This window comes from Saimiri boliviensis, chromosome 11 (assembly GCF_048565385.1).
Source record: "Saimiri boliviensis isolate mSaiBol1 chromosome 11, mSaiBol1.pri, whole genome shotgun sequence".
In the NCBI taxonomy this organism is placed as follows: domain Eukaryota; kingdom Metazoa; phylum Chordata; class Mammalia; order Primates; family Cebidae; genus Saimiri; species Saimiri boliviensis.
In genome coordinates this window covers 66,726,025-66,751,065 of record NC_133459.1, presented here as the reverse complement: position 1 = coordinate 66,751,065, position 25,041 = coordinate 66,726,025, and the positions used below count along the sequence as shown (strand labels likewise).

Genomic DNA, 25,041 nt, shown 5'->3' with positions numbered 1-25,041 from the left:
CCGGAGACACTGCCGAACCTCCTCGGCCCCTGCCGACGCGGCCCGAGCCTGGCTGCGGCGTCACGTGACCGTGGGCGCGACCAATCCGCGCAGCCCTCTGCGCTATTCAAATCGGCGGCGGGGCCAACGGTTGTGCCCGGACACGCCGCTGCCCGGGCCGCTGAGCCTGAGGGTCGCCTTCGCAGCTATGGACGCCACCGGGCGCTGACAGACCTATGGAGAGTCGGGGTGTGCCTCCGGGGCCTTATCGGGCCACGAAGCTGGTAAGACAGCTCGGATAGAGGGGACCGGACAGCGGGCTGCTGTTGGCGTGAGACGGTTGGTAGTTTTACCCCAGGAGGGATGAGGGATGAGTTCCAGGATCCCTAGATTTAATGAACAGGCTGGGAGGGGAAGTAACGGGCATGGCCCCCTTGCCAGACTCCCCGCTCCCTCTCGCTGGGGGGGGTCTGGGCTCAGGTCCGCAGGAAAGCGCCGCACGTTGGCTGCCCCAGACTCGCTTCGAGGGGCGGCTCCTGTGCCCGACGTGGTCGGCGTAGAATATTCCGATTTCCACGCTCCCCTCGCCCGATTTTCTACGCTTCTAAGAATCAGGGAGCAATTGGGAATGAGGTCCAAAATTTTGTTGGGTTAGGGTGGGGGCAAGCCCGCATGGGATCATTTTGTTTATTGAACCCGTAGAATTGAACGCAGGATGTGCCGGCCGAGTACCAGGAGGGTGACGGCGGCTTCAGAGCAGGAGTTCTGAGTGCCCGTCGGGAGCCGCCGCTGCTGGTCCCTGAATCGGCCTGCGCGGTGCTCCTAAAGCGTTTTGTGCGGTTGGGTCTTGGTTCTGCAGGATTCTGTGGCGCTGGTTATGTGACGTTAGGGGGGGTCCCCTACCTTCTGCGAGCCCGTTTCCGCATTGGTGGAGTAAGTTACTAGCACGTGCTCTCCTTAAGGGGTTTCCTGGGAGGATGCACTTTGGGAAAGTGTGTTGTGATGTGCAGAATAACAAGCATTTTCCTCTCAGGAATGCCTTTCAGGTGGGCATGTGGTGTTAGCCCTCCTTTATCAGTGTGGACACTGAGCCTCACAGACGGTAAATGCCTTCTAAAGTCACATCGACAGCAAGTGGCAGAGCTAGAATTCACATCTTCCTAGTATGGTGATCTTACGTGGATTCTATGTAGGAACCTCAATCAGGTAGTCTTGCCACAGTATTTAAAACTCGTTAGATGAAAGTAGTACAAGCATGCTGAAAAAGAAAACATGCACTGAATGCTTACCAGTACTTTACCTGTATTACGTCATTTTATCATTCCAACAAGCACATTAGGTAGGTTCTTTTGTTCCTGTTTTATGCTTAAGGAGACTGAGAAATAGAGATTGAAGATAGACCCAAAAGATCATAAACAGTGTTAGAGCTAGACCTGGGAAACCAACCCTGCTAGTCTAACTCCAGAGCCTGCTCTTAAAACCACTGCTCTGTACTGCGTCTCAAAAAACCCATTCTGCTCCTTTAGTACAGAGACCACTTCTGTCATTTTTATTACTGTGTTCTCAGACCAGTATACAGCGCACAGCTCAATATCAGTTTCTTGGGTAAATAAATATATAAAGTGGGAAAATGTGGAAAGAAAACAATACAATCATCAAGTTTTCAGGCCTTAAATTCTGTCTTGTGGTATCGGGGCCACATAGGTTAGATAAGTGGTGACATAGCTAGTAGTGGCATAATAAACATATCACTTTTTAATACAAAAATCCTCTTAATAGAGGTTGCAAATCTAATTTTTCTATTAAAAAGTGATATGTTTATTTTATATCACCATCATCTCCATGCTCCACTGTTAGAGCTGTCACAAATGTAGAAGTTAGGCTGATTTGAGGACAGTTTAGAAAATAAATATCTTTGTAAAATGTACATGTCACAGGGTCATTAAACATGCAGTGGACTTACAGCTTATTTAATTTTTCCTATCTGTTCTATGCTCACTACAGGAATCTTCACAAAAGTGATGCTATTAGTAAACACATAAACCATTTTAATGTTAAAGATATTTCACCGCCGGGTGCGGTGGCTCACGCCTGTAATCCCAGCACTTTGGGAGGCTGAGGCAGGTGGATCACGAGGTCAAGAGATCGAGACCATCCTGGTCAACATGGTGAAACCCCGCCTCTACTAAAAATACAAAAAATTAGCTGGACATGGTGGCACATGCCTGTAATCCCAGCTACTCAGGAGGCTGAGGCAGGAGAATTGCCTGAACCCAGGAGGCGGAGGTTGCGGTGAGCCAAGATCGCGCCATTGCACTCCAGCCTGGGTAACAAGAGCGAAACTCCGTCTAAAAAAAAAAAAAAAAAAAAAATATATTTCACCAGTAAAACTATTGCCTGCCGTAAGTTTTGCTTAGCCAGCACAGTAGTTGAGAGTACAGGTTCTAGAGTCAATCACACCTGGGTTTGAATGCCGAGGTTCATCACTTAGCTATGTGGCCTTGGTCATTTTATTAATCTCTGTGTTTTTTTCTCCTTATCTCAAAAATGAGGAATAATACCTATTCATAGAATTGTGATAATTAAAGTGAAATAATGTGAGACACAGTGCTACCAACATTAATATTAATTGAGGTAAAAAACAAGGGTCAGTGTTTTCTCTATTGACTGCAGTTTTTCCTTATTTCTAGGTTCTTTTTAAATAAGCTGATCAGCTATTGAAGTGCTTCTAATAAAAAAGCTATTACATAAAAATATTACTACAGCACTAGAATTAACAAAAAGAAAGCAGTGTAAGATATAAAATTTTGTATGGCACAAAGAAGAGGAATGATTCTTCAAGAATTGTTATGATGTAATCAGATGTGAATTAAAGAATTGTCTTTACCTAATGTACTTCAGATCAATATGAGATTCCATTTTTCTTCAATTTTTAAAAAATATTTTCCTCCTTTCTACAGTGGAATGAAGTTACCACATCTTTTCGAGCTGGAATGCCCCTAAGAAAACACAGACAACACTTTAAAAAATACGGCAATTGTTTCACAGCAGGAGAAGCAGTGGACTGGCTTTATGACCTATTAAGAAATAATAGCAATTTTGGGCCTGAAGTTACGAGGCAACAGACTATCCAACTGTTGAGGAAATTTCTTAAGAATCATGTAATTGAAGATATCAAAGGCAAGTGGGGATCAGAAAATGTTGATGATAACAACCAGCTCTTCAGGTATTGAACACATATGTAATATAAAATTGAATTACTGTAAAGTTTTACCTGTACTTACACTTTTACTATAACAGCAGCTTCTTCAAAGAAGTAATAATTTCTTTGGAAAACTATTAATGCTCTTCAATTAAAATCATTTAGAAAAATTGTAATGTTAATTACTACAAAATTTAAACTTTTTAAGTGTTAGCATATATAATAAAGTAGGGAACTGTATTTTATATGGGAATAAAGGGGAAATAGTGAGCTATTATCACTTCTGCATATTTTGAACACTTTATAACATTTTAAGGACATATTACTGACCTTTAGTTGCATAGATTCTAGATTTACAAGACAAGTTCACAGATCCTTTGCCTTCAAACATGTAATTTAATCTAAGAATACATGTAATAGGATAATGGCAAACCTTATATAACAAATAGGGCCAGGTGAGGTGGCTTATGCCTGTAATCCCAGCACTTTGGGAGGCTGACGTGGGCAGATCAACTTGAGGTCAGGAGTTTGAGACCAGCCTGGTTAACATGGCGAAACACCGTCTCTACTAAAAATACAAAAAATAAATTGGGTGTGGTGATGCACACCTGAGACTGAGGCACGAGAACTGCTTGAGCCTGGGAGGCGGAGGCTGCAGTGAGCTGAGATTACACCACTGCAGTCCAGCTTGGGTGACAGAGCAAGACTCTGTCTCAAAAAATAATAAGACAGAAGAAATATACCACAGGTTAAAGAAAATATTTATTAAACAGTTAAAATATACTAGAAACTCTAATGATTTGCCTGTGTGTTGTTACTTAATTGCTACAGTAGCCAAGCAGAGTAGGTATTTACCCCTTTTAACAGATGGAGAAACTGAGACCATGCTTCAACAAATCTTGTTCTGTCTACCTGAAATGTTTTTCCACTGTGAGGCACTGTACACATTTGTCAGGCTAGTAAACTTAAACATTTCTTTTAATCTCAATTCCTTTATAGCCTCCTCTGTGGAAATTTTCTGACTCCCAGAAGCCAGCATAATTGCTTTTTCTCTTATGACCTACAATTCTTTGTTATATAGCCGTTAAACTAGGTCTGTGGAATCGAATGTCTGTGCCTTTTTTTTCTACATAACATTAGGTTCTTTTCAAATGCACTGTCTAAGAAGTTATTGTTTCCTATGTACCAAAAATGATTTATGTCATACAAGTAAACTACAATAACAATCATATAAATAATCCATTTTATATAGCACTCTACAAATCTTGCCTCTCTTAACTACTCCTCTGTTATCTTTGTGGGCTCCTTTACTGCTGCTCGTCCTTTAGCTCGCTCATCTTCAAGTAACTGCCCTTGTCCTTACTTCACCTTCTCTGTAGGCAATCTCATGCCATGTCTTCACCTACTTTTCTTATGACTTCCAGGCCTCTCCTGAAATAATATCTCTCCTGAGCTTCCAGCTCATTTTTTTCAAGCACCTCCTGGAAAGGCACTTCAAATATACCATGTAGAAAAATGACTATCACCACGTAACCTGAATTTTGTCTTCTTAGGTTTCCTATCTGAATAACTGGCATTGCCTTCCCTATAGTTGCCTTGATTCTTTCCCTTTCTTCTCCTTTGAATATGTTTTAGTCTATTGTGTTGCCTAAGTAATTCTCTGATCTCTACCCTTCTCTCTCCAAGATACATCTTCTTTTTGTTAGGATGTAATGCTTATATGGATTTCTCTTTGTTTTGTTTTACCTGGATTTCTGCATAAATCCTCACCTAGTCTCTCTACCCTTAGTCTTTTCTGCCTCTTGGGCTCAAGTGATCCTCCCACCTTAGCCTCCCAAGTAGCAGGGACTACAGGTACACATCACCATGCCCAGCTAATTTTTGTATTTTTTATGGAGATGGAGTTTCACTATGTTGCCCAGGCTGGTCTCAAAACTCCTGAACTCAAGCGATCCACCCACCTTAGGCTTCCAAAGTGCTGAGATTACAAGCATAAGTCACTGTGCCTGGCCTCTCCTAGTCTTTTACTATGGCAAGAAAACTATAAAGTACGTAGAAATAAAGTTTACCAAAAATGTGTAAGACCTTATTGGAGAAAAGTATTAAGTTGTATTAAATAGAATAAATGGAGAAAGATATTCTGTCCATGAATCAAAATACTTAGTATCAGGTTTATGCAAGTATATTTCCTCAAAATGAAATAGAAACTCAGTGCATTTTCATTCAAAGCTTCAATGTAGTTTCTTTGTGGGACTTGATAAGCAGATTCTAAAATTCATTTGGTAAAAGCCTGAGAGAATTTTGAAGACCAAGGTCAAACTTCTGAGGTCTTCACACTTTTGAGGTCACTAAAAACTTTCTGTATAAATTTGATGTATGAGGCTAGGCAGAGTGGCTCACGCCTATAATCCCAACACTTTTGGAGGCCAAGGCAGGAGGGTTACTTGAACCCAGAAGTTTGAGATCAGTCTGGGCAACACAGGGAGATTCTTTCTCTACCAAAAAAAAAAAAAAAAATTAATTAGCTAAGCATGGTGGCATGTGCCTGTGGTCCCAGCTAGTTGGGAGGCCAAGCCCGGGAGGTCAAGACTACAGTTAGTCACGATCACACTATTGCACTCCATCCTAGGTGACAGTGAAACTTGGTGAAGAAAAAAAATATTGACGTGTGGTAAAAGATACGATAAAGTGAAAAAACGCAAAACACATATTGTTTATATATATTTACTAGAAGTATAAAAACATGGAAAAGAAATACAACTATAGGCTTATAGTTATGGAGATAAGTTTTTAGTTTACTCACCCTTAGGAAGAGGGGGATATGAATGAGCAAAGAATTTCATTTTTTAAAAAAAGGAGTTATTACACTCCCACCAACATTGATAGCATTCCATTTTCTTTACAAACTTACCAGCACCTGTTATTTTAAAATTTTTTAATAGTAGCCATTCTGACTGGTGTGAGATGGTATCTCATTATGGTTTTAATTTATATTTCTCCAACAATGAGTGATATTGAGCTTCTCATATGCTTTTTGGCCACGTGTATATCTTCTTTTGAAAAGTGTCAGTTCATATCCTTTGCCCTCTTTTTAACGGAGTTCTTTGTAAATTTGTTTAAGTTTCTTGTAAATGCTGGATACTAGACCTTTGTCAGATTCACAGTTTGCAAAAATTTTCTCTCATTTCATAGGTTGTCTGTTGACTCCATTGATAGTTTCTTTTGCTTTGTAGCTCTTTAGTTAATTAGATCCCATTTGTCCATTTTTGCTTTTGTTGCAATTGCTTTCAGCATCTTCATCATGAAATCTTTGCCCATTCCAATGTCCAGAATGATATTGCCTAGGTTGTCTTCCAGGTTTTTTATAGTTTTGGGGTTTACACTTAAATCTTTAATCCATCTTGAGTTAATTTTTGTATGTGGTGTAAGAAAGGGGTCCCATTTCAGTCTTTTCCATGTGACTAACCAGTTATGCCAGCACCATTTATTAACTAAGAAATCATTTTCTCATTGCTTGTTTTGTCAGCTTTGCTGAAGATCAGATGACTGTACATGTGTGGCCTTATTTCCGAGCTCTCTATTCTGTTTTATAGGTCTATGTGTTGGTTTTTATACCAGTACCCTTTCATTTTGGTTATGGTAGCTCTGTAGTATATTTTAAAGTCTGGTAGCATGATGCTTCCAGCTTTGTTCTTTTTGCTTATGATAGCCTTGGCTATTTGGGCTCTTTTTTGGTTCCATATGAATTGTGGACAACTGTATGGTGATTCCTTAAAATCCTAAATCCAGAATGACCATTCAACCTAACAATCCCATTACTAGGTGTATACTAAAAGCAATATCAGTCGTCTGTCATGAAGACACATGCACACATATCTTATGTTTACTGCAGTGCCATTCACAATAGCAAACACATGGAATCAACCTGAGTGTCCATCGGTGGTAAACTGGATAAAGAAAATGTGTACATATACACCATGGAATACTATACAGCCATAAAAAAGAATGAGATCATGTCCTTTGCAGGAACATGGATGAAGCTGCAGGCCATTATTCTTAGCAAAGTAACGAACAGAAAACTAAATACTGCATGCTCTCACAAGTGGGAGCTAAATGATGAGAACACATGGACACAGAGAGGAACAACAGACACTGAGGCCTATTGGACAGTGGAGGATAGGAGGAGGGAGAGGATCAGGAAAAACAACTAATGGGTACTAGACTTAATACCTGGGTGACGAAATAATCTGTACAACGAACCCCTATGACACAAGTTTACCTATGTAAGAAACCTGCACATTTACCCCTGGACTTAAAATAAAAGTTAAAATAATTAAAACAAAAAAAGAAGTCTGGCAAAAATGTCAACAATTGAATTGGTTGACAGTTATATACATGGGTATTGTATTATCTTTGAAATATTTACATGGGTATTGTTTTATTATATTTTTGAAATAGTTTATATTAAAATAAAAGGAGGGTGAAACATTACAATCAAAAGAAGCAACAGAAACTAGTTCCAGAAATTAGGACAAACACAAATAAAAGGGGGAATATACAAACTAGATAACTCATCAAATAAATTTAGAAAATGTAATATTCTAGAGCCGTTTTGTATGTAACCAATACCCCTCAAACAGAATTGACCCTAATCATAACCTTGAATTATCAAGAAATGAAGTTAAAATACACACAACTAAAGAAAACAGGAACCTATTAAATTTTTTTAAAGGTTTAATGGGAAAATTCATTTGTCTAGAATCTTTATTCCTTGGTAGTATTAATAAATCAGGCTCTTTGTGTGAATTTTAAAATAAATAGGCTCTAAAAGTTTGTTTCTAATCTCACATAATTTACTTTCTTATTGTTTTTAAACCAGATTTCCTGCAACTTCACCACTTAAAACTCTACCACGAAGGCATCCAGAATTGAGAAAAAATAACATAGAAAACTTTTCCAAAGATAAAGATAGTATTTTTAAATTACGAAACTTATCTCGTAGAACTCCTAAAAAGCATGGATTACATTTATCTCAGGTAACACGTCCTTTTACTAATTACTACTTTAAATATAATTACCACATACTCAATAATAGAATCATTAAAAGTAAATGATTCTTTAATATTTAAAGCCAGTACTGAAACCTCCTAACCTACATTACTTTCTAAAAATATGTATATATATATATAATTGTTTGGAACCCATAGAAAGAATAATAAAAATGGTAGTGAGGCATAATTGAAAACAATAGTTATATAATTTAAGCGTGTTTTGGTTTAAATTGGTTTGAGGGAGGTAGAGACAACTGAAAATTAAAAACTCTTATCACCATGTTACATTATTTCTTCAGGAGGCACTTTATAGCTCCACAATGGACGTATAGTAATAGAATTATTGTTGTTTTCGATATTTAAAAAATTTGAGAGATTAAACCAAAACCATCCATTTTTCAGGAAAATGCTGAGAAAACAAAGCATGAAATGATCAAGGAAGATCAAGAAAATGCAGTTGATAATAGAGAACTAAGCCAGGAAGATGTTGAAGAAGTTTGGAGATACGTTACTCTGATTTAGTAAGATAAAATTAAGCTTTAATGAAGTTCCTGAAGTGTTTTGATTATTAATTCGACATTTTCATCAAAATATGCAAGTGAATCAGAACAGATTAATTTTCAAAGCTTAGAATGCAACCTGTATATGTGTTTTTAAATAAATACTCTTGTTATAGCTCTAACAAAGTAGAAATTGAATGTTTTGGTATGATTTCCTTTTTCTTTGAATCAACATTGTGGCCATAGTTTGGGATATATATTAGAATCCTTTTAAGATCATTGAAATAAATGTATTTGAAAGAGGATACTAAATATAAGTCTTAGAAATTTGGTTAAGAGAAAAATAAAATATTCTGATGGCTTTGTTTACCAGTCATATTCATTTATATGTATAATCTGTCCCATTTATTTTATGAAGAAAAAAAGTTAATATTCTTTCTTCTGTTTAGCCTGCAAACAATTTTAGGTGTGCCATCCCTAGAAGAAGTCATAAATCCAAAACAAGTAATTCCCCAATATATAATGTACAATATGGCCAATACAAGTAAACATGGAGTAGTTATACTACAAAACAAATCAGGTTGGTATTAATAAAAGAATTGGAACTTTTTAAAACTAGCCAACAAGGTTGCAACTATAGGAGGGTGAAGAAAGACCCAAATGTTGAAAGTAGAGTACTTTATGGAGGATCAGAGGGGCTATCATAAGTGCTTTAGTAATAACAGTGGAATACTTTTTAAATAAGTATTATTCATACTATTATAAGAAATATTTTATCTGCTAAGATAGATTCATGCATGATATTTAAAACAATGACAAGGTTAAACATCCAAAAGGTATACAAGTATAACAAAAGTTTTGATTAAGCCGATTTTTGTTGAGGACCTCCAACACGTCAGACATTGTGCCAAAGATTAATGATAAGTAAGATAGAAATGGTCCATACTCTCATGAGGCTTTCATGAATAGTGATGTACAAATTAACAGGAGTCAAACATATATACAAAACTGTAATAACGCAACAAAATAAGCTCAGACTTTCAAGATGAGGATTCTAAAGGGCACTGGCTTTTTTGTTTTATATATTTATATAGTTAATTCAGATTTAGATACAAAAATCAGGGAAACAATTCAAGCTAGATAGATGTATTAGAAAACTTAGATTATAAGAAATGTATTAATCTCTCAAAATTATAACTAATGTTTTTATGGTAAGTTTCTGGCTATAGAATTAACTGACATATATTACTTTGGGTTTCTTTTTATGGGCAAGAACTTTGAATTTTTAATTGTAGGAGCAAAATGTAAATGTTAAAACTGATGAGCTTGCTATGTGGCATATGCATGTAGCTATAGACCAGTCCCTTCTTCTATTATCTAAAATAACATGGTTAAGCAGTATATGCCCTCATTTAAGATTTCTATTCTTTCTAACCCTGTGTAAAAAAATGCTAAATTTCTATGGAACATATTTTATTTAGCGGCAGTTTAAAGATTTTAAGCAAACTTCACTATAAAGGCAGAAAAATAATCAGATATAGTTCATTTCAATCATAGGTCTCACCCAAATCAGTAATATTCAAATAGTGTAGTCATAGGCAGAATAGAAACAGGGATGAAGAAAGATGATGGTAGTAGATGAAAAAGAATGTTGAGTTTATATCTAAACGCTCCCTCAAAATAATTAATCTTCGATTTGGCAGTATTTGTTATGTGTAATATGGATCAAACTCAGAATCTCTATCATTTTTTCGGACTTTTTCTATTTTAAAATATTGACTTGATCCTGTGTCTTATTAAATATATGATACTTTTTAATCCTAGTAACATTCACATACAAATGTAACATGTATGTGTGTGTGTGTGGGTGTGAGTGTATATATATGTATATATATATACACACGTAAGTGTGATATTTTGAAATATATCATCATAAAAATTGGTTTGGATACAGTGGCTAACACCTGTGTCCTAGCATTTTGGGAGGCCAAGGTGGGTGGATCACAAGGTCAGGAGTTCAAGACCAGTGAGGCCAAGATGGTGAAACCTCGTCTCTACTAAAAATATAAAATTAGCCAGTTGTGATGGTGGGCACCTGTAATCCCAGCTACTTGGGCGGCTAAGGCAGAGAATTGCTTGAACCCAGGAGGCAGAGGTTACAGTGAACCGAGAGCTCGCCACAGCACCGCAGCCTGGGTGACTGAACAAGATTCCATCTCAAAAAATAAAATAACATAAAATAAAAATTGTATAGTTTACTAAATAATATTTTTCTTTTTGTGTAGATGACCTCCCTCACTGGGTATTATCTGCCATGAAGTGCCTAGCAAATTGTAAGTTGTGTGTGTGTGTGTGTGTGTGTGTGTGTGTGTGTGTGTGTTTGTGTGTGTGTGTGTGTGTGTGTGTGTGTGTTTTATGTTGATGGTATTTAACAAGAACTAAGGAAATTTTTAAAACAATTTATTAAAGTCCTGATAAAGTATATAATTTCTCTTGACATATAAATGAAACTCTAGTGGAATTGATTACATTATAGAGCCCTTAACTTTTTCTGTTTAGAATGAAGGTGATTTTTTAATTCAAGCATATTATTTATGGTTTAATTCACGTAAATTATAAAGTCATAGGCTAGAGGTTCTAAAAGGATTTTTAGGTGAAATCCACACTAATCAACTCAGTGAGGCTCAAATGGCTTAAAGTCCATGTGATTTCTATTGTGTAGAAGCATTGAATACTATAGATATATTAATATGACTATGTTATGAAAAAAAGATTATCTGTAATTGTAGTTGTTTTCGCATTGCTATAAAGAAGTACTTGAGACTGGGTAATTTATAAAGAAAAAGGTTTAATTGGCTTATGGTTCCACAGGTTGTACAGGAAACATGGCTGGGGAGGCCTCAGGAAACTTACAGTCAAGGCAGAAAGTGAAGGGGAAGCAGGCACATCTTACATGGCCAAAGCAGGAAGAAGGTTGTGGGTGGAGGTAGTACACACTTTTAAAGGATCAGATCTTGTGATAAGTTACTCAGTATCACAAGAACAGCACCAAAGGGGAAATATACCCCCATTATCCAATCACCTCCCACCAGGCCCCACCTCCAACACTGGGGATTACCAATTTGACATGAGATTTGGGTGAGGACATACCCAAACCATATCAGTCACTGATCCAGAAATTTTTTTAGCATTTCAGTGATCAAGCTTTTTCATAGTGATCAGTGATAATTGATTTTCGTAACACAAAACCCTAATTTGATACAAAATCCTACTTGCGTTCAAAGTTAATTTTTTAAATGTACAAAGGTATAAGCTTCTAAATCATCTAAAGTTAAATTATATTTTAATAGCTTTAATTACAAATACAGTTTTTTAGTCTATACAAAGTTAGCATTTTCTAAAACGCTAATAGGGTTTTACTAATGTTCAGGGTAACTTTATATTCCTTTGTTGTCCACTGGGTGTCAATATGACAAAATGATATTGAATAAATAACAATAAAGTAAATACATTTACAGAAACATTTTGTTTGCCAAATTAAGATAGAAATCTTTATTAGGAACTTAAGGCTTAAATTTGTGTTTCTACTTTCCAAGCGTAGTTATCTATTTTTGTTTCCTTCCTTTGCTCATGGTTAGAAAATCAGACAGGCATACTGACAGGGATTCCTCTGACATCCTGTCTTTAGGGATTGTTTCTTCCTTCTCTTTCCAATTTATGTAATACCTAAATGATACCAATTATATAACTTACTGGATTCCAAATTAGCAACAATGTATTTAGCCAGAGGCAGAGTTAAGACTAGCTTTACTTCTTATTCCATCCCCCAGAGTAATTCTGTGAGATGTAGGAATTAGTGATCAGTATACCATCCCAATTTTTCCAACAGAGGAAACCAAAGCCTAGAGAATCTTCTTTTAATGCAGAGGAGCTAGAGCTCAAACCTAGATTCTGTATAAATTCTATATTTTTAATATTTTTAATTCCTGTAAACATGTATTTTCTTAGAGAACGTTCTAATGATTATCAAATCTTTTATTCCACATATTAATGTATTTCTTGTGTCCTTAGAAAAATATCTATTTACTGTTAGATGTGTGTGTGTGTGTGTGTGTGTGAACTGTTTTCTTTAATTATTTTTTCAGTGTGTGCTCACATACAAAGGTTGGAAACAGAGAAGTAAGAAATATTATTTGGATTTTGATAAAGAGACATTTTAACTTGAGAGATAGTATAATGGCTCTAAAACCTAGATGCATTTAACAGTCACTAAAGAGACTATCCAGAGATTCTGAAGTGATTAATTTAGTAGGTCAGGTATCTTTTTTAAAAAAAAATCCCTCCAGAAGATTATTATAGGGTGAAGGTTCTCAGGTTAGTGTTTAGAAACCACTCAATTGGTGAACTAGAAGCAAACATTTCTAAATCAGTAAATTTCTGGCCCCACCTTCATGGATTATCGTCTATGTAGAGGAATTTGTATTTTTAATCAGCACATTGGATGATTCTGTGATATAATCCGTGAACCACACTTTAAATGTTGTTGGAGCTAAAAGTCCTGGGCCTTGCTCTTATTTTAAACTGCTCTAACTTCTAATTCAAACTTTGCTACCAAAGTCTTTCTCATCTTGGGCAAGGTACTCTTAGCCTCAGTTTTCTTATCTATAAAATCAGATCTTATTTTTGAGGAAAACACAAATCAGTAGATATGATTGTTTCAATAGTTGGGTCAAGCTTAAGAAACAACAATGTGAAGATATTATTTAAATTCATTAAGGCTATGCTTCATGTCAGAGAAAATGTATTCATGAAAATGTAAATTTACAAAAAGACAATTTGAAGGAATTATTTGTATTATCCAAATATTATTTCCTTTACAAAATGAATTGCAATAAAATCTCCTTAAAATAAACTTCTTTAATACTTTTAAATATGATATTAAAATTTTACTTTATGAACAATTTTTCAGGTATACAAATGTTAAAATGAAACAAAATACTATCAATTGGCTGCTTTTAGTAGAAAGATAATGAGGAATAATGAGACATGCCCTTTAAATTTTTGAGCTGTGACAGAATTGTTGTTAAACATAGCTCCTTCATGAAATACAGATTTTATACTTTTTATATTTAAAAATTGTATTTAAATTAAAATATACTTTGCCTTTTTCTTTTGCCTTCTGATTCTTAGGGCCAAGAAGTAATGATATGAATAATCCAACTTATATTGGATTTGAACGAGATGTATTCAGAACAATCGCAGATTATTTTCTAGATCTTCCTGAACCTCTACTTACTTTTGAATATTACGAATTATTTGTGAACATTTTGGGTATGTGTGGATTTCACTTATTTTTGTTCATTTTGTTAAAGTTTTCAATTTTCTTGTAATTTAGAAGATCTAAAAGCATAGATAAATATGAAGTTGGCAACCTACAAATTATTTTATAATTCAATGAAATAAGATCCCCAGGTTACTCATACTTTCGCCCAGCCAACTACCAGTTTGGAACTTTCCCCAACCCCCTGCCAGATTCAATAATTCATTACAATGACTCACAGAACTCAGAAAAGCACCTTACCTATGACCGTTAGTTTTTTATGAAAGCTAGATCTCAAGAATAGCCAAATGGAAGAGTCACACAGGGCAAGGTAGGAGAGTGAGGTGTGGCACAGAGTTTCTGTACCCTTTCTAGTCATGTCATGATCCCAGTACATCCATGTGTTTACCAACCCAGAAGCTCCCTCAGCCTGCGTGTTTTAATTGGAGTTTAATTACCAAGACATGACTGATCAAATCGTTGGCCACTGTTGTCGATTGAACTCAGTCTCTGGCCCCTTTCTCCTTCCATAAGGTTGTAGTTGGTGATGAAAATTCCAACCATGGCCAGCCCCGAGTTACCTTAGCATAAACTCAGATATGCTGAAACAGGCTTGTTATAGTAACAAATGGCCCATCATTCAGGAAATTCCAAGGGTTTTAGGAGCTCCATACCAGGTACCAAGGACAAAGATCAAATATATGTATTTTATTATACCACAATTGCCTTATAATTATTAGGTTTCTAGTACTTGCAGACTAAGAACAGATTTTTTTTAGTGTATTCTGGCTCAATCCATTTAATTAAGCTATTGAAATAATTTTTGAGGTTATATTACAAATGGGAAAACCACTCATCTGTCTTGCACGTTTGTAACCGAATGTTGCATGTGTCCTATTTAAGTGGCTTCTGAATTAAGCAACTACTATGTATACTATACTAACAGTATATACTATAATAATGCTTTATTTTTTAACTTTACTATTGTTTTTGTTTTATTTTTGTCCACTGTCATACAGTTGCATCTTAATTTTTGTTTCATTTCCTGGTAGTTGTTTGTGGCTACGTCACAGTTTCAGATAGACCCAGTGGGATACATAAAATCCAAGATGATCCACAGTCTTCAAAATTCCTTCACTTAAACAATTTGAATTCCTTCAAGTCAACTGAGTGCCTTCTTCTCAGTCTGCTTCATAGAGAAAAAAACAAAGAAGAATCAGATGCTACTGAGAGACTGCAGATAAGCAATCCAGGATTTCAAGAAAGATGTGCTAAGAAAACGCAGCTAGTTAATTTAAGAAACAGAAGAGTGAGTGCTAATGACATAATGGGAGGAAGTTGTTATAATTTAATAGGGTTAAGTAGTATGCATGCTCTATCCTGTAACAGCAAACCAAGGTGCTGTTCTTTGGAAGGAATTGTAGATGTGTCAGGGAATTCAAGTAAAGAGGCATCCAGTGTCTTTCATCAATCTTTTCTGAACATAGAAGGACAAAATAATAAACAGTTTTTAGCATCTAAACCCAAGCAGGAATTCTTGTTGAATCTTCATTCAGAGGAAAATATTCAAAAACCATTCAGTGTTGGTTTTAAGAGAACCTCTACTTTGACTGTTCAAGACCAAGAGGAGGTGTATAATGGGGAATGCAAGTCAAAACAGCTTTGTAGGTCTCAGAGTTTGCTTTTAAGAAGTAGTACAAGAAGGAATAGTTATATCAATACACCAGTGGCTGAAATTATCATGAAACCAAATGTTGGACAAGGCAGCACAAGTATGCAAACCGCTATGGAAAGTGAACTCGGAGAGTCTAGTGCCACAATCAATAAAAGACTCTGCAAAAGTACAATAGAACTTTCAGAAAATTCTTTACTTCCAGCTTCTTCTATGTTGACTGGCACACAAAGTAAGGCTGTTGCTTTCAATGCATGCAGTATTAACTTTTAGTGTTTACTAACTCTGTGTTTTGCTTACCTGGCTTTTTCTTCTTGCTTAATTTTTTTCCTCCAAGAGGAATTATTATAAAAGAGTTTTGTCTATGGCACAACCTAGATTTATTGTTTGCCTAAAGCACTTAATTTCTTTTTTGTAATTTTATTTATTCTGAGTCACTTAATTTGTAAGAAATGAAGAATTTTAATTCTTAGAAATAAGTTGTAAAGAAAGTAATGAGAATCTTACCATGCTTTTGAGGAATATAATTTCTGGAAAGTTAAAATAAATGAAATACTAAGATATTATTTTACCTACGTTATATAACTGTATATACTGGTAGTATGAAAGCAACTAGTGTCATTGATTATTTTGGGGGGGGGTGTAATTTTGCGTTCTAGGTTTGCTGCAACCTCATTTAGAGAGGGTTGCCATCGATGCTCTACAGTTATGTTGTTTGTTACTTCCCCCACCAAATCGTAGAAAGCTTCAACTTTTAATGCGTATGATTTCCCGAATCAGTCAAAATATTGATATGCCCAAACTTCATGATGCAATGGGCACAAGATCACTGGTAAGTTGATTTCTTATGGAAAGAATAAGTCTGGTTCATAAACCAAAATAAGAAAACCAAACTATGTAAAAGTACTACTCAAGTGATGTCTTAAAGTGCTAGATTCTTAGGTTGGAAAGGTTCTTTAACCTCTTCTTGCAGCAGAATTTTGGTATATTAATCTTTTGTGCAGAGTTTGTTATACTTTCACATGCTGGTGTTAATCTTGACTGGCGACTTTGCCTGCTCATTCATCCTGTATCATTCTGTAGCAATTGATCAGTCAGACCACTTTATGTTGTCTTATGCCAATTCTGTTTGGTTGATAAGGAAGAGGAAATGTAGGCAATGTTGAAAGCTTAAGGAGACTATAACCATAGAAGCAGAGAACTAATGGAACTTAATACATTAGTCAGTGTTTCAGAGAATATAGTAGTGGGAAAGTAGGTCATTGTGGACAAGGAGTGGGAAGCACTATTGCCAAACAGCCTCAGGCTCCTTGTGAGAATGAGGACAAGGGCGTTTATATGCAGATAATTGATTGGAAATAAACTCTTAAAATAGTATCTTTAATCTCTGTCTATCTCTTTTTTTTTTTTAAGTCACCACTTTCTCAAAATGCAACTTCAATTTACAAGAGCTTCTTATAGCGAGGAATCTGGAATTATGCTTTCTTTCATTCATTATTAAAGATAGTTCTTTAATAGTGACAAACCTAATATAAACGAGAAGAATTATTCTTGAGTAACTATAGCACTATTAAAAAGCATAGAAAGTTTATAGAGAAAGATGTTCACAGAGACATGACTGGGAAGGTGATAATTTTGGTTTTGCACTTTTTGGATTTGAAGTCATAGGACCTCCAAGTGAAATTTATCCAACAGAATGTTGGAAATATCAGCTGGGTGAAGAAAGATCAGGGGAGAAGGCAAATTGTTTTGATTATTTCTTAGGGAAAATACTTGAAGCTATGAGAGTGGATGAGCTCTACAAGGTTAAGAATGTGGAGAGAGAGCAAAAAAGGCTGAGTTCTGAGCTGTGAAAGGAGACAGGAAACCCTGACCGATGTGTAGAAATAAAACTAAAAATATATCAAGTCCATAAATATGCTGATCATATACTACGTGTGAAATATTTAAAACAGAATTCTGATTTTAGGATGAGGTGTGTGTATGTGTTACTGTTAGAGGATTGCATAGGTATATGTGAGAGTAATGAGTTTTGAAACAAATTTTATCACAGAATTTGAAGATCCCTTAAGATGGAATGGAAAAATGTGTATTTTAAATTGCTGTCTAAAGACTGACAGAATAAGCATTTTTAAAAACTATTTTCCAGACTTTTAAAAGATAAATGTATCAACTTTGCAACCACTTATGAATATAAGTGTTCATATGTTACACACTCTCCTGGTATATGTTTTTTGTGGGATTTATTTAATGTAATTAGTTATTGTTGTCTGACAATCTTTAAACTTAAGCAACATTTATATGTGGTATTAATAGAACCTATGGTGTTTACTGATAAAATTACAGAAAAAACCAAAGCCTTTTATAATTCTTGGGAATTACATTAAGGATATACCTTTTTTTTTTTTCTGGTTTCACAGGATCACACTCTGTTACCCAGGCTGGAGTACAGTGGTGTGATCACAGCTCACTGCATTCTAGAATTCCTGAGCTCAAGAGATCTTTCTGCTTCAATCTCCCGAGTAGCTGGAACTGTAGGCATGCACTATCATGCCTGGCTAGTTTTTTATTTCTTTGTAGATACGGGGTGTCACTATGTTGCCTAGGCTGGCTTCGAACTCCTTGCCTCAGGTGATCCTCCCACCTTAGCCTCCCAAAGTGCTAAGATACAGGCATGAGCCACCATGCTCAGCTATGGAACAATTTTAAAAAGGATTTAAATATAATCAAATTCTTATGTTTCTAACTGTAAAAATTATTGTCCTCATTTTTAAACTGAGGCTGCTTATCACTTTATCCCAATACTTAATGCAATGCTACCTGGAAATTACTGATATTCTAATTTGTATACAACCTTAGCTTTTTAAATTCACATCTTTTAATATGTTTCTAGATGATACATACCTTTTCTCGGTGTGTTCTATGCTGTGCTGAAGAAGTGGATCTTGATGAGCTTCTTGCTGCAAGATTAGTTTCTTTCTTAATGGATCATCATCAGGAAGTTCTTCAAGTACCCTCTTACTTACAGACTGCAGTGGAAAAACATCTTGACTACTTAAAAAAGGGACATGTAAGTATTGTAAGTCTTAAAATTCTCTGCAATAGTCAGTTGCAAGTGGCAAACTCATCTCAAAGTAGCTTAATGAAAAAGGAAGACTTTATCAGCTCCCATAAATAATCTCTAAAAGTCAGGAATATAGACAGTATCTTTCTGTCTCCTCCATCTCTTACTTATTTCTGTTTTGATCCTGTATTTGACAATGGCCCCTTCACATGATGAGGAATATGGCTAGTTGAAGTTCATGAGTTTACAGCTTTACCTTCGCAATTCAGAGGAAAAACAGCCATTCCTCCATCTCCAATTTTAAAAGCTCTGGATATAGACTCTTAGCCTAGTTGAGATTAAATACGCATTCTTTAGGTTGTCAAGAGTAGGATAGAGATAGAGCCTTACTCTGACTCTGCAAAGATTAAAGGAGAATTTGTTCTTCACAGAAGATAAAGGTAGAGGAGGGGATAAGATGGAAGGGAACTATTAAAAGAAAGAGAGAAGGAATATTGAGCAGCCGAAACAACAGACATCTACTGTATTCTGTCTTTGACTGCCCAACATCTGTTTATGTTTTTCCCATGTGTACCATTCTAATATTGTCCTGGCTTATAACTATCTCCTAGAATTTCTTTCTTTTATTAGCAGATGTTAGAGGCTCTGCCTATGTTCCCAAGCCTCAAAAAACAATAAATGAAAACTAAAAATATTTCATTTCAGTAAATATGCTGATCATCTACTACCTGCACTGTCAGCACATTAAAGTCACACAATGAATTAGAATAACACTTAGATTGTTAATTTATAGTTAAAAGAATAAAATCCATAGTTAATAATAATTATAATACCTGTCTTTATTTAATGCTTATTATGTGCTAAGCCCTTTATATACATTTTCTTATGTAATTTCCATGTTAATAATGAAGAAACAGACTAAGAAAAGTTAAATAAATTGTTGAATGCTACAAACCAAGTAGATTATGGAACTGGGATTTAGAACCTACTGACTTCCACTCCACTACTGCATAATACATAGTTTTCTTAATGTGCTGAATGTTTGATTGGTGGTAAATTATTAGGTGCTAGATCCCATCAAAAGAAAACTCTTTTTCATATAAGAACATGACCAGGATTAACAGAGTTGTATCATTTTGTTCACTACAGATTGACAATCCTGGAGATGGACTATTTGCTCCTTTGCCAACTTATTCATACTGTAAGCAGATTAGTGCTCAGGAGTTTGATGAGCAAAAAGTTTCTACCTCTCAAGCTGCAATTGCAGAACTTTTAGAAAATATTATTAAAAACAAGAGTTTGCCTCTAAAGGAGAAAAGAAAAAAACTAAAACAGGTAAAAGAATAGCAAGTTCTCAATCATGTAAATATTTTCTAATGTGCTGTTCCTGGTTGTTAATAACATTTAGAATCTATTTTGTATTTTAATATTTTAGATTTTAAGTTTGAGGTATATAGACTATATATTATGATGTCTTGTATATGTGCATTAACCTAAAACATGTGAGTACGTACCTACCTGATTTTGTTCTTCATCCTGAATTTTAAAATAATACCAACAATAATAATGTATACTTTCTTTTATTACTAGTATTTTATATAATTATAGCTTGTATTAGCCTGGGAAAGCAATTATAAAGTATAAATATGTATCACAGAGTGACTCATCACCGTTTTAGAATTTTTAGCTCTAAAAGTCCAGTAGCCACATGATTCTGCCACTTCCAATTCTAAGTCTGAGACACTCAAAGAAATGTGAATACTAGATGCCTGTGTCTTTCATAGGTTTTACCATTGACAAAGAAGATCTGGAATTTGGGGGTAGAATTAACATCAGAAGAAAAAGAATCATAGAATGTTAAGGAGATCTAAAAGATCTTATAGTGTACCTTTCATATGAGAAGAGAGAGGGACAGGCAAGGATAAAAATGAAAGGTTACTAATTTCTATAATACTTCTTTGAGAAAGACACTGAATTCTTATAAAATGTTGAGTACTGCTTCAGCTGGGGAAATAATGTTAAATACCTTCTAATTTTTCACCTCACTTTTAAGTTTCAGAAGGAATATCCCTTGATATATCAGCAAAAATTTCCAACCACAGAGAGTGAAGCAGCCCTTTTTGGGGACAAACCTACAATCAAGCAACCAATGCTGATTTTAAGAAAACCAAAGTTTCGTAGTCTAAGATACTAACTGAATTAAAAATTATGTAATAAATGAAGCCATATCTGAAAATGTAGCTACTCAAAAGGAAGTCTGTTATTAATAAGGTATTTCTAAACAAACACATTGTGTAAGGAAGTGCCAAAATAGTTGTTTTTTAATGTGAGACTACTAGGAAACTAACTAGATCTCAACTGAAAGCACATAACAATAGGTGGTACCAAATCCTTTTTGTTTTTAACACAGCTATTCGAAAGGCGATCATGATGTGTGCTAAAATTTTATTTGAATTTTGAAAACTGAGCTGTGTTCATCAAGATTAACCTATAATTCTGTTTTTAAAAGAAAACATCTTCATATGTGCAAGTTCTGAAATACTAGCTAATGAATTAGTTGTTTGGGGTTACTTCTTTGTTTCTAAGTATAAGAATGTGAAGAATATTTGAAAACTCAGTGAAATAATCCTCAGCTACCAAATGTTGCACTCTTTTGTATGTTCTTTTTCCACTTTTGATCTATTTATGTATATGTATGTATTCTTAAAATATGTGTATATTTTGTCAGATTTGGTTTTGCCTTAAATAGTATCCCCAACTGCTTCAGTTATTCATTTGTTCAATATATATATTTTGAATTCTTATTTTCATAATCTATTAGAAGATGGGGATATAAAAGAAGTATAAGGCAATCATATATTCATTCAAAAGATATTTAGTAACTTCTGTGTGCCTTTCATTGTTCTAGATATGCAGAGACAATGATAAATAAAACATAAAAATCTCTTCCCTAAGGTATTTATTTTCTAATCAAGGGAGATACACCCATCAGATGCTTAAAATAACAATACTACCCACTGAAATCAGAGCATATAGAATCATTCAGCTAAAGACTGACTTCGATGATTATGAAATAGGTCTCTAAGCTAGTGGTTTTCAAACTGGTGCACATTAGACTCACCTGAGGAGTTTTAAAACCACCTGTATGCCCAGGGCCTACCTTATAGCAATTAAATCTGAATTTTAGGGGTGTTATATAGGGATTAGTATTTTTTTTAATCTAGATGATTCCAATGTTCAGCCAACTCTGAGAATCAATGTCTTAAATGCTTGTTATAAACATTTATATAAGTGCCAAGATAGTAGCACATTGATTTTATTTTTTCATTGGAAGAAAATGTCTGTCTGACAATTACAAATGCCTCTCATCTTAAAAACAAGGTTCTTCAGGTTTCTGCGTGATTGACTTGGTGCAAACTTGAAGCAAATTGCCTTCTATTTTTTACTCCAAGATTGTTTAATACCTATTCCTTAAGTGTAAAGAAATATATAGTGCCTGGGTTGTAATAAAATCTTAATGTTTAATGACTATTCTCACTTCTCAATGTAATTTTGTACTATTTCTCTATAAAATGATAGTGTTCCATTTAACTTTACTGATTTTTATTAAAAATCCTGGACAGAAAATTATAAATGTGTCTTTATCCTGGTACTCTGGCTATAAAATTATTGAACCAAATTGAATTCTTTCTAAGGCATTTGTATCCTAAAACTTTTTTTGTTTATAGATATATAAAATGTGGATTATATTGCAATTTGAGATTAAAATTACTTCGGTTGTGTAACAATTTAATTTTGCTTTTGTGTTATTGACATTAAATATATAAATCATAAAGGCAGGAAACTTTCATGTGCGTTAATGTGCATGCAATTCAGATTATAAAATATATGGCACAATGCTTTAATAATGTCAACTCTCCAGTAAGGTTTGAATCCTGCTGTGCTATTAACTGGCTAGTAAACTCAGACAAGTTACTTAACTTCTCTAAGCTCCAGTTTTCTTATTTATAAAATGAACATTATAATAGTACCTCTCTTTTAGGATTGTGAGGATTAGTAGGATAATGCATTTAAAGTGTTTAGCAGTGTCTCTCATAGAATAAGCAGTCTATAACTATTAGCTATTACTAGAATCACCTAGGATTATAGCACTTGAAGCGATCTTAGCAAAAATGTAGTTCTTTATGTTGCTTTGGACAGACATGAACCAAAACAAAATTATGAACAATTGATGAGTCTTATTAACTATTTCTCATTATGAGACAAAAGTTCTGATTATACCTACTGGCTGAAAATTTTTGATCTAGTTGAGAGGGAAAAATTGATGAAGGGAGGAATGGATATCTTCAGAAGGGCTTCGCATAAGGTGGAGCAATGGACATTCCATTCTAACAAAGAGTAAGTTCAAATAGAGATGAGTTGACTGATTTGGTAGTAGTTGCATGTAGAAATTCTCTTCTGATTGCTTTTGCTTTCTCAGCATTTGAGAATCAAAATCAACTACAAGTAAAGAGAGGATGGGGAAGATGTTGCGCATTTTAAGAGAGAAAGTGGAAAGAAGTCTAATTCTGAGAATGCACAGGTTTCACCAGATCAAATGATGTCTGGTTATTCTACAAATTATAGTTCTTATCCCAGAACTTATTGCCTCCACCATATTTAATATCCTTTTCTAATTGGTATCATGTAATGACCCACTCATGTTATCCAGTTGTGTGGCATTTAGTAATGGAAAGTACATGGAATATCCCCTGACTTACCTTTCTGTCCTTGGGAACCTTAAACTTTGAATCTCCTCATCTATAACATGTGAATTACCTAACCAAGTTGTGATTGTAGTGGAAAAGAGGCAATATATTTAAATCTTGAACTTAGCAAGCCCATGCTCAATTTTTATGTTCTTTCCTCTTGCTTTGTATTGAGTTTAAGATCTCTACTGATTAAAATCATTTTGCTATCAAGTTTCTGTTCTTGTATCTCACAATATATTTTCTGCTCTATCAGTGGTAATATTTTTTTACCTCATTTTTGGTGAAATTAAAGAATATTTTTTACCTCATTTTGGTGAAATTTTGGTTATGGAATTGTATATCATGGTAATATGTACCACCAAGAGATATACCACCCTTTGATTTTGAAAGTGAAGAGGTGGGGGAGGGGTATTGTTGAAGCATTTCTGGTAAAAAAAAAATGAAGGATAGCTAGTTTTAGTATTAAATTGAATTGAAAGAAATAAAATCATCTCACCAAAATAAATTTAACACTTCTAAATACAATAAGTACAGCAACTCAGACTTACGTATTTACTCAGAATCAACTTTTATTAATTAAGGATTTTTTTACTTTCTCAGCACCAGGAGAAACGTATGTTAGTTGTTTTTATGTCTTCTGAAAACCTCTCAGAACGTGTACTGAGGAAACAGTTTATAAGACAAATTAAAGTATTGTTGACTTCTGCCCCTTATAAAAACTGAAAATTTTTCTGCCAAAGCCTAGCTTCATGTATATTAGTGGACCTCCAAATTGTCCTTTCTACCATAGGCAATTAGGAAATGAGATAAAATACATGAAACAACTCTTTTCAGACATTGGACTACAGGGAATGCAGGGCTATGATTCCCAAGAGAGGGAAAAGAGGTGATGAGCTTTAGGATTTCCCCAGATTATTGCCTAGAGGCAGTTGCCAGCAGAGGAACCAAAATAAAGCCTAGTGGTCTCACTGCATGGAGAAACCAAAGATGACTGAGTTCAGAATGACTCCGGGAGCTGCAAAGAAAAAGCACCAGAGATCTGCAGAGTAGTCCTCCCTAGAGGTTTTTGTTGAGTATTAATTAGAATGGGGTAAAGAAAATGACTTGAGTAGTACATAGCAAAACCAAGGAATGAATGACTGGAAAGCAGTAAGCAGTTCCTGGGCCTTAAAGGGCCAAGAATAGTTTACATTCCCATCGCCAGAATGGAGAGCGCTTGTAATACATAGAACATAGGGTGGCATCCTCAAAATGGTTGTGCTTTAGTAGCAGGGCCAAATTAGTTTTAGAATAAAAGCTGCTATGGATTTACTCTAACATTTAAAAGCAAGCCTTAAAATGTTCCATTTGGTCTTCAAGTAACACTGTGTGCCAGAACAAAGTTTCTCACTTAGAAACAACAAAATCTAGCATTCAGCAATGTTGAATCTCCAAACAAAAATCACAATGTTGATCATCCAAACAAAAATTACCAGGTATGCAAAGAGACAGAAAATATGACA

The 25,041-nt window shown here is 35.0% G+C and overlaps 1 protein-coding gene across 3 annotated transcripts; it reads left to right on the top strand.

Annotated features, from left to right (window-relative positions):
* The first annotated feature begins 124 nt into the window (after positions 1–124).
* Positions 125–22,576, top strand: DEPDC1 (DEP domain containing 1). Of its 3 annotated transcripts, none has more exons than XM_003921426.4 (12): positions 125–263; positions 2,940–3,205; positions 8,061–8,217; positions 8,635–8,753; positions 9,182–9,312; positions 11,018–11,065; positions 13,923–14,063; positions 15,105–15,956; positions 16,384–16,556; positions 18,618–18,794; positions 19,938–20,123; positions 20,842–22,576. In XM_003921426.4, exons 1-12 carry the CDS (start codon positions 216–218, stop codon positions 20,980–20,982), a joined length of 2,439 nt encoding a protein of 812 aa, XP_003921475.1. In that variant the 5' UTR covers positions 125–215; the 3' UTR covers positions 20,983–22,576. The 3 variants fall into 3 exon arrangements, with proteins under 3 accessions (XP_003921475.1, XP_003921476.1, XP_074237100.1); XM_074380999.1 differs by lacking the exon at positions 125–263 and adding an exon at positions 268–318; XM_003921427.3 differs by lacking the exon at positions 15,105–15,956.
* The last annotated feature ends 2,465 nt before the right edge of the window (positions 22,577–25,041 follow it).

Bases quoted from the DNA above. Each gene is read 5' to 3' on its own strand.
- DEPDC1 (XM_003921426.4), top strand. From the start codon at position 216: ATGGAGAGTCGGGGTGTGCCTCCGGGGCCTTATCGGGCCACGAAGCTG. The intron at 264-2,939 runs GTAAGACAGCTC...TCCTTTCTACAG, and splicing joins CTTATCGGGCCACGAAGCTG to TGGAATGAAGTTACCACATC. The intron at 15,957-16,383 runs GTAAGGCTGTTG...TTTGCGTTCTAG, and splicing joins TATGTTGACTGGCACACAAA to GTTTGCTGCAACCTCATTTA.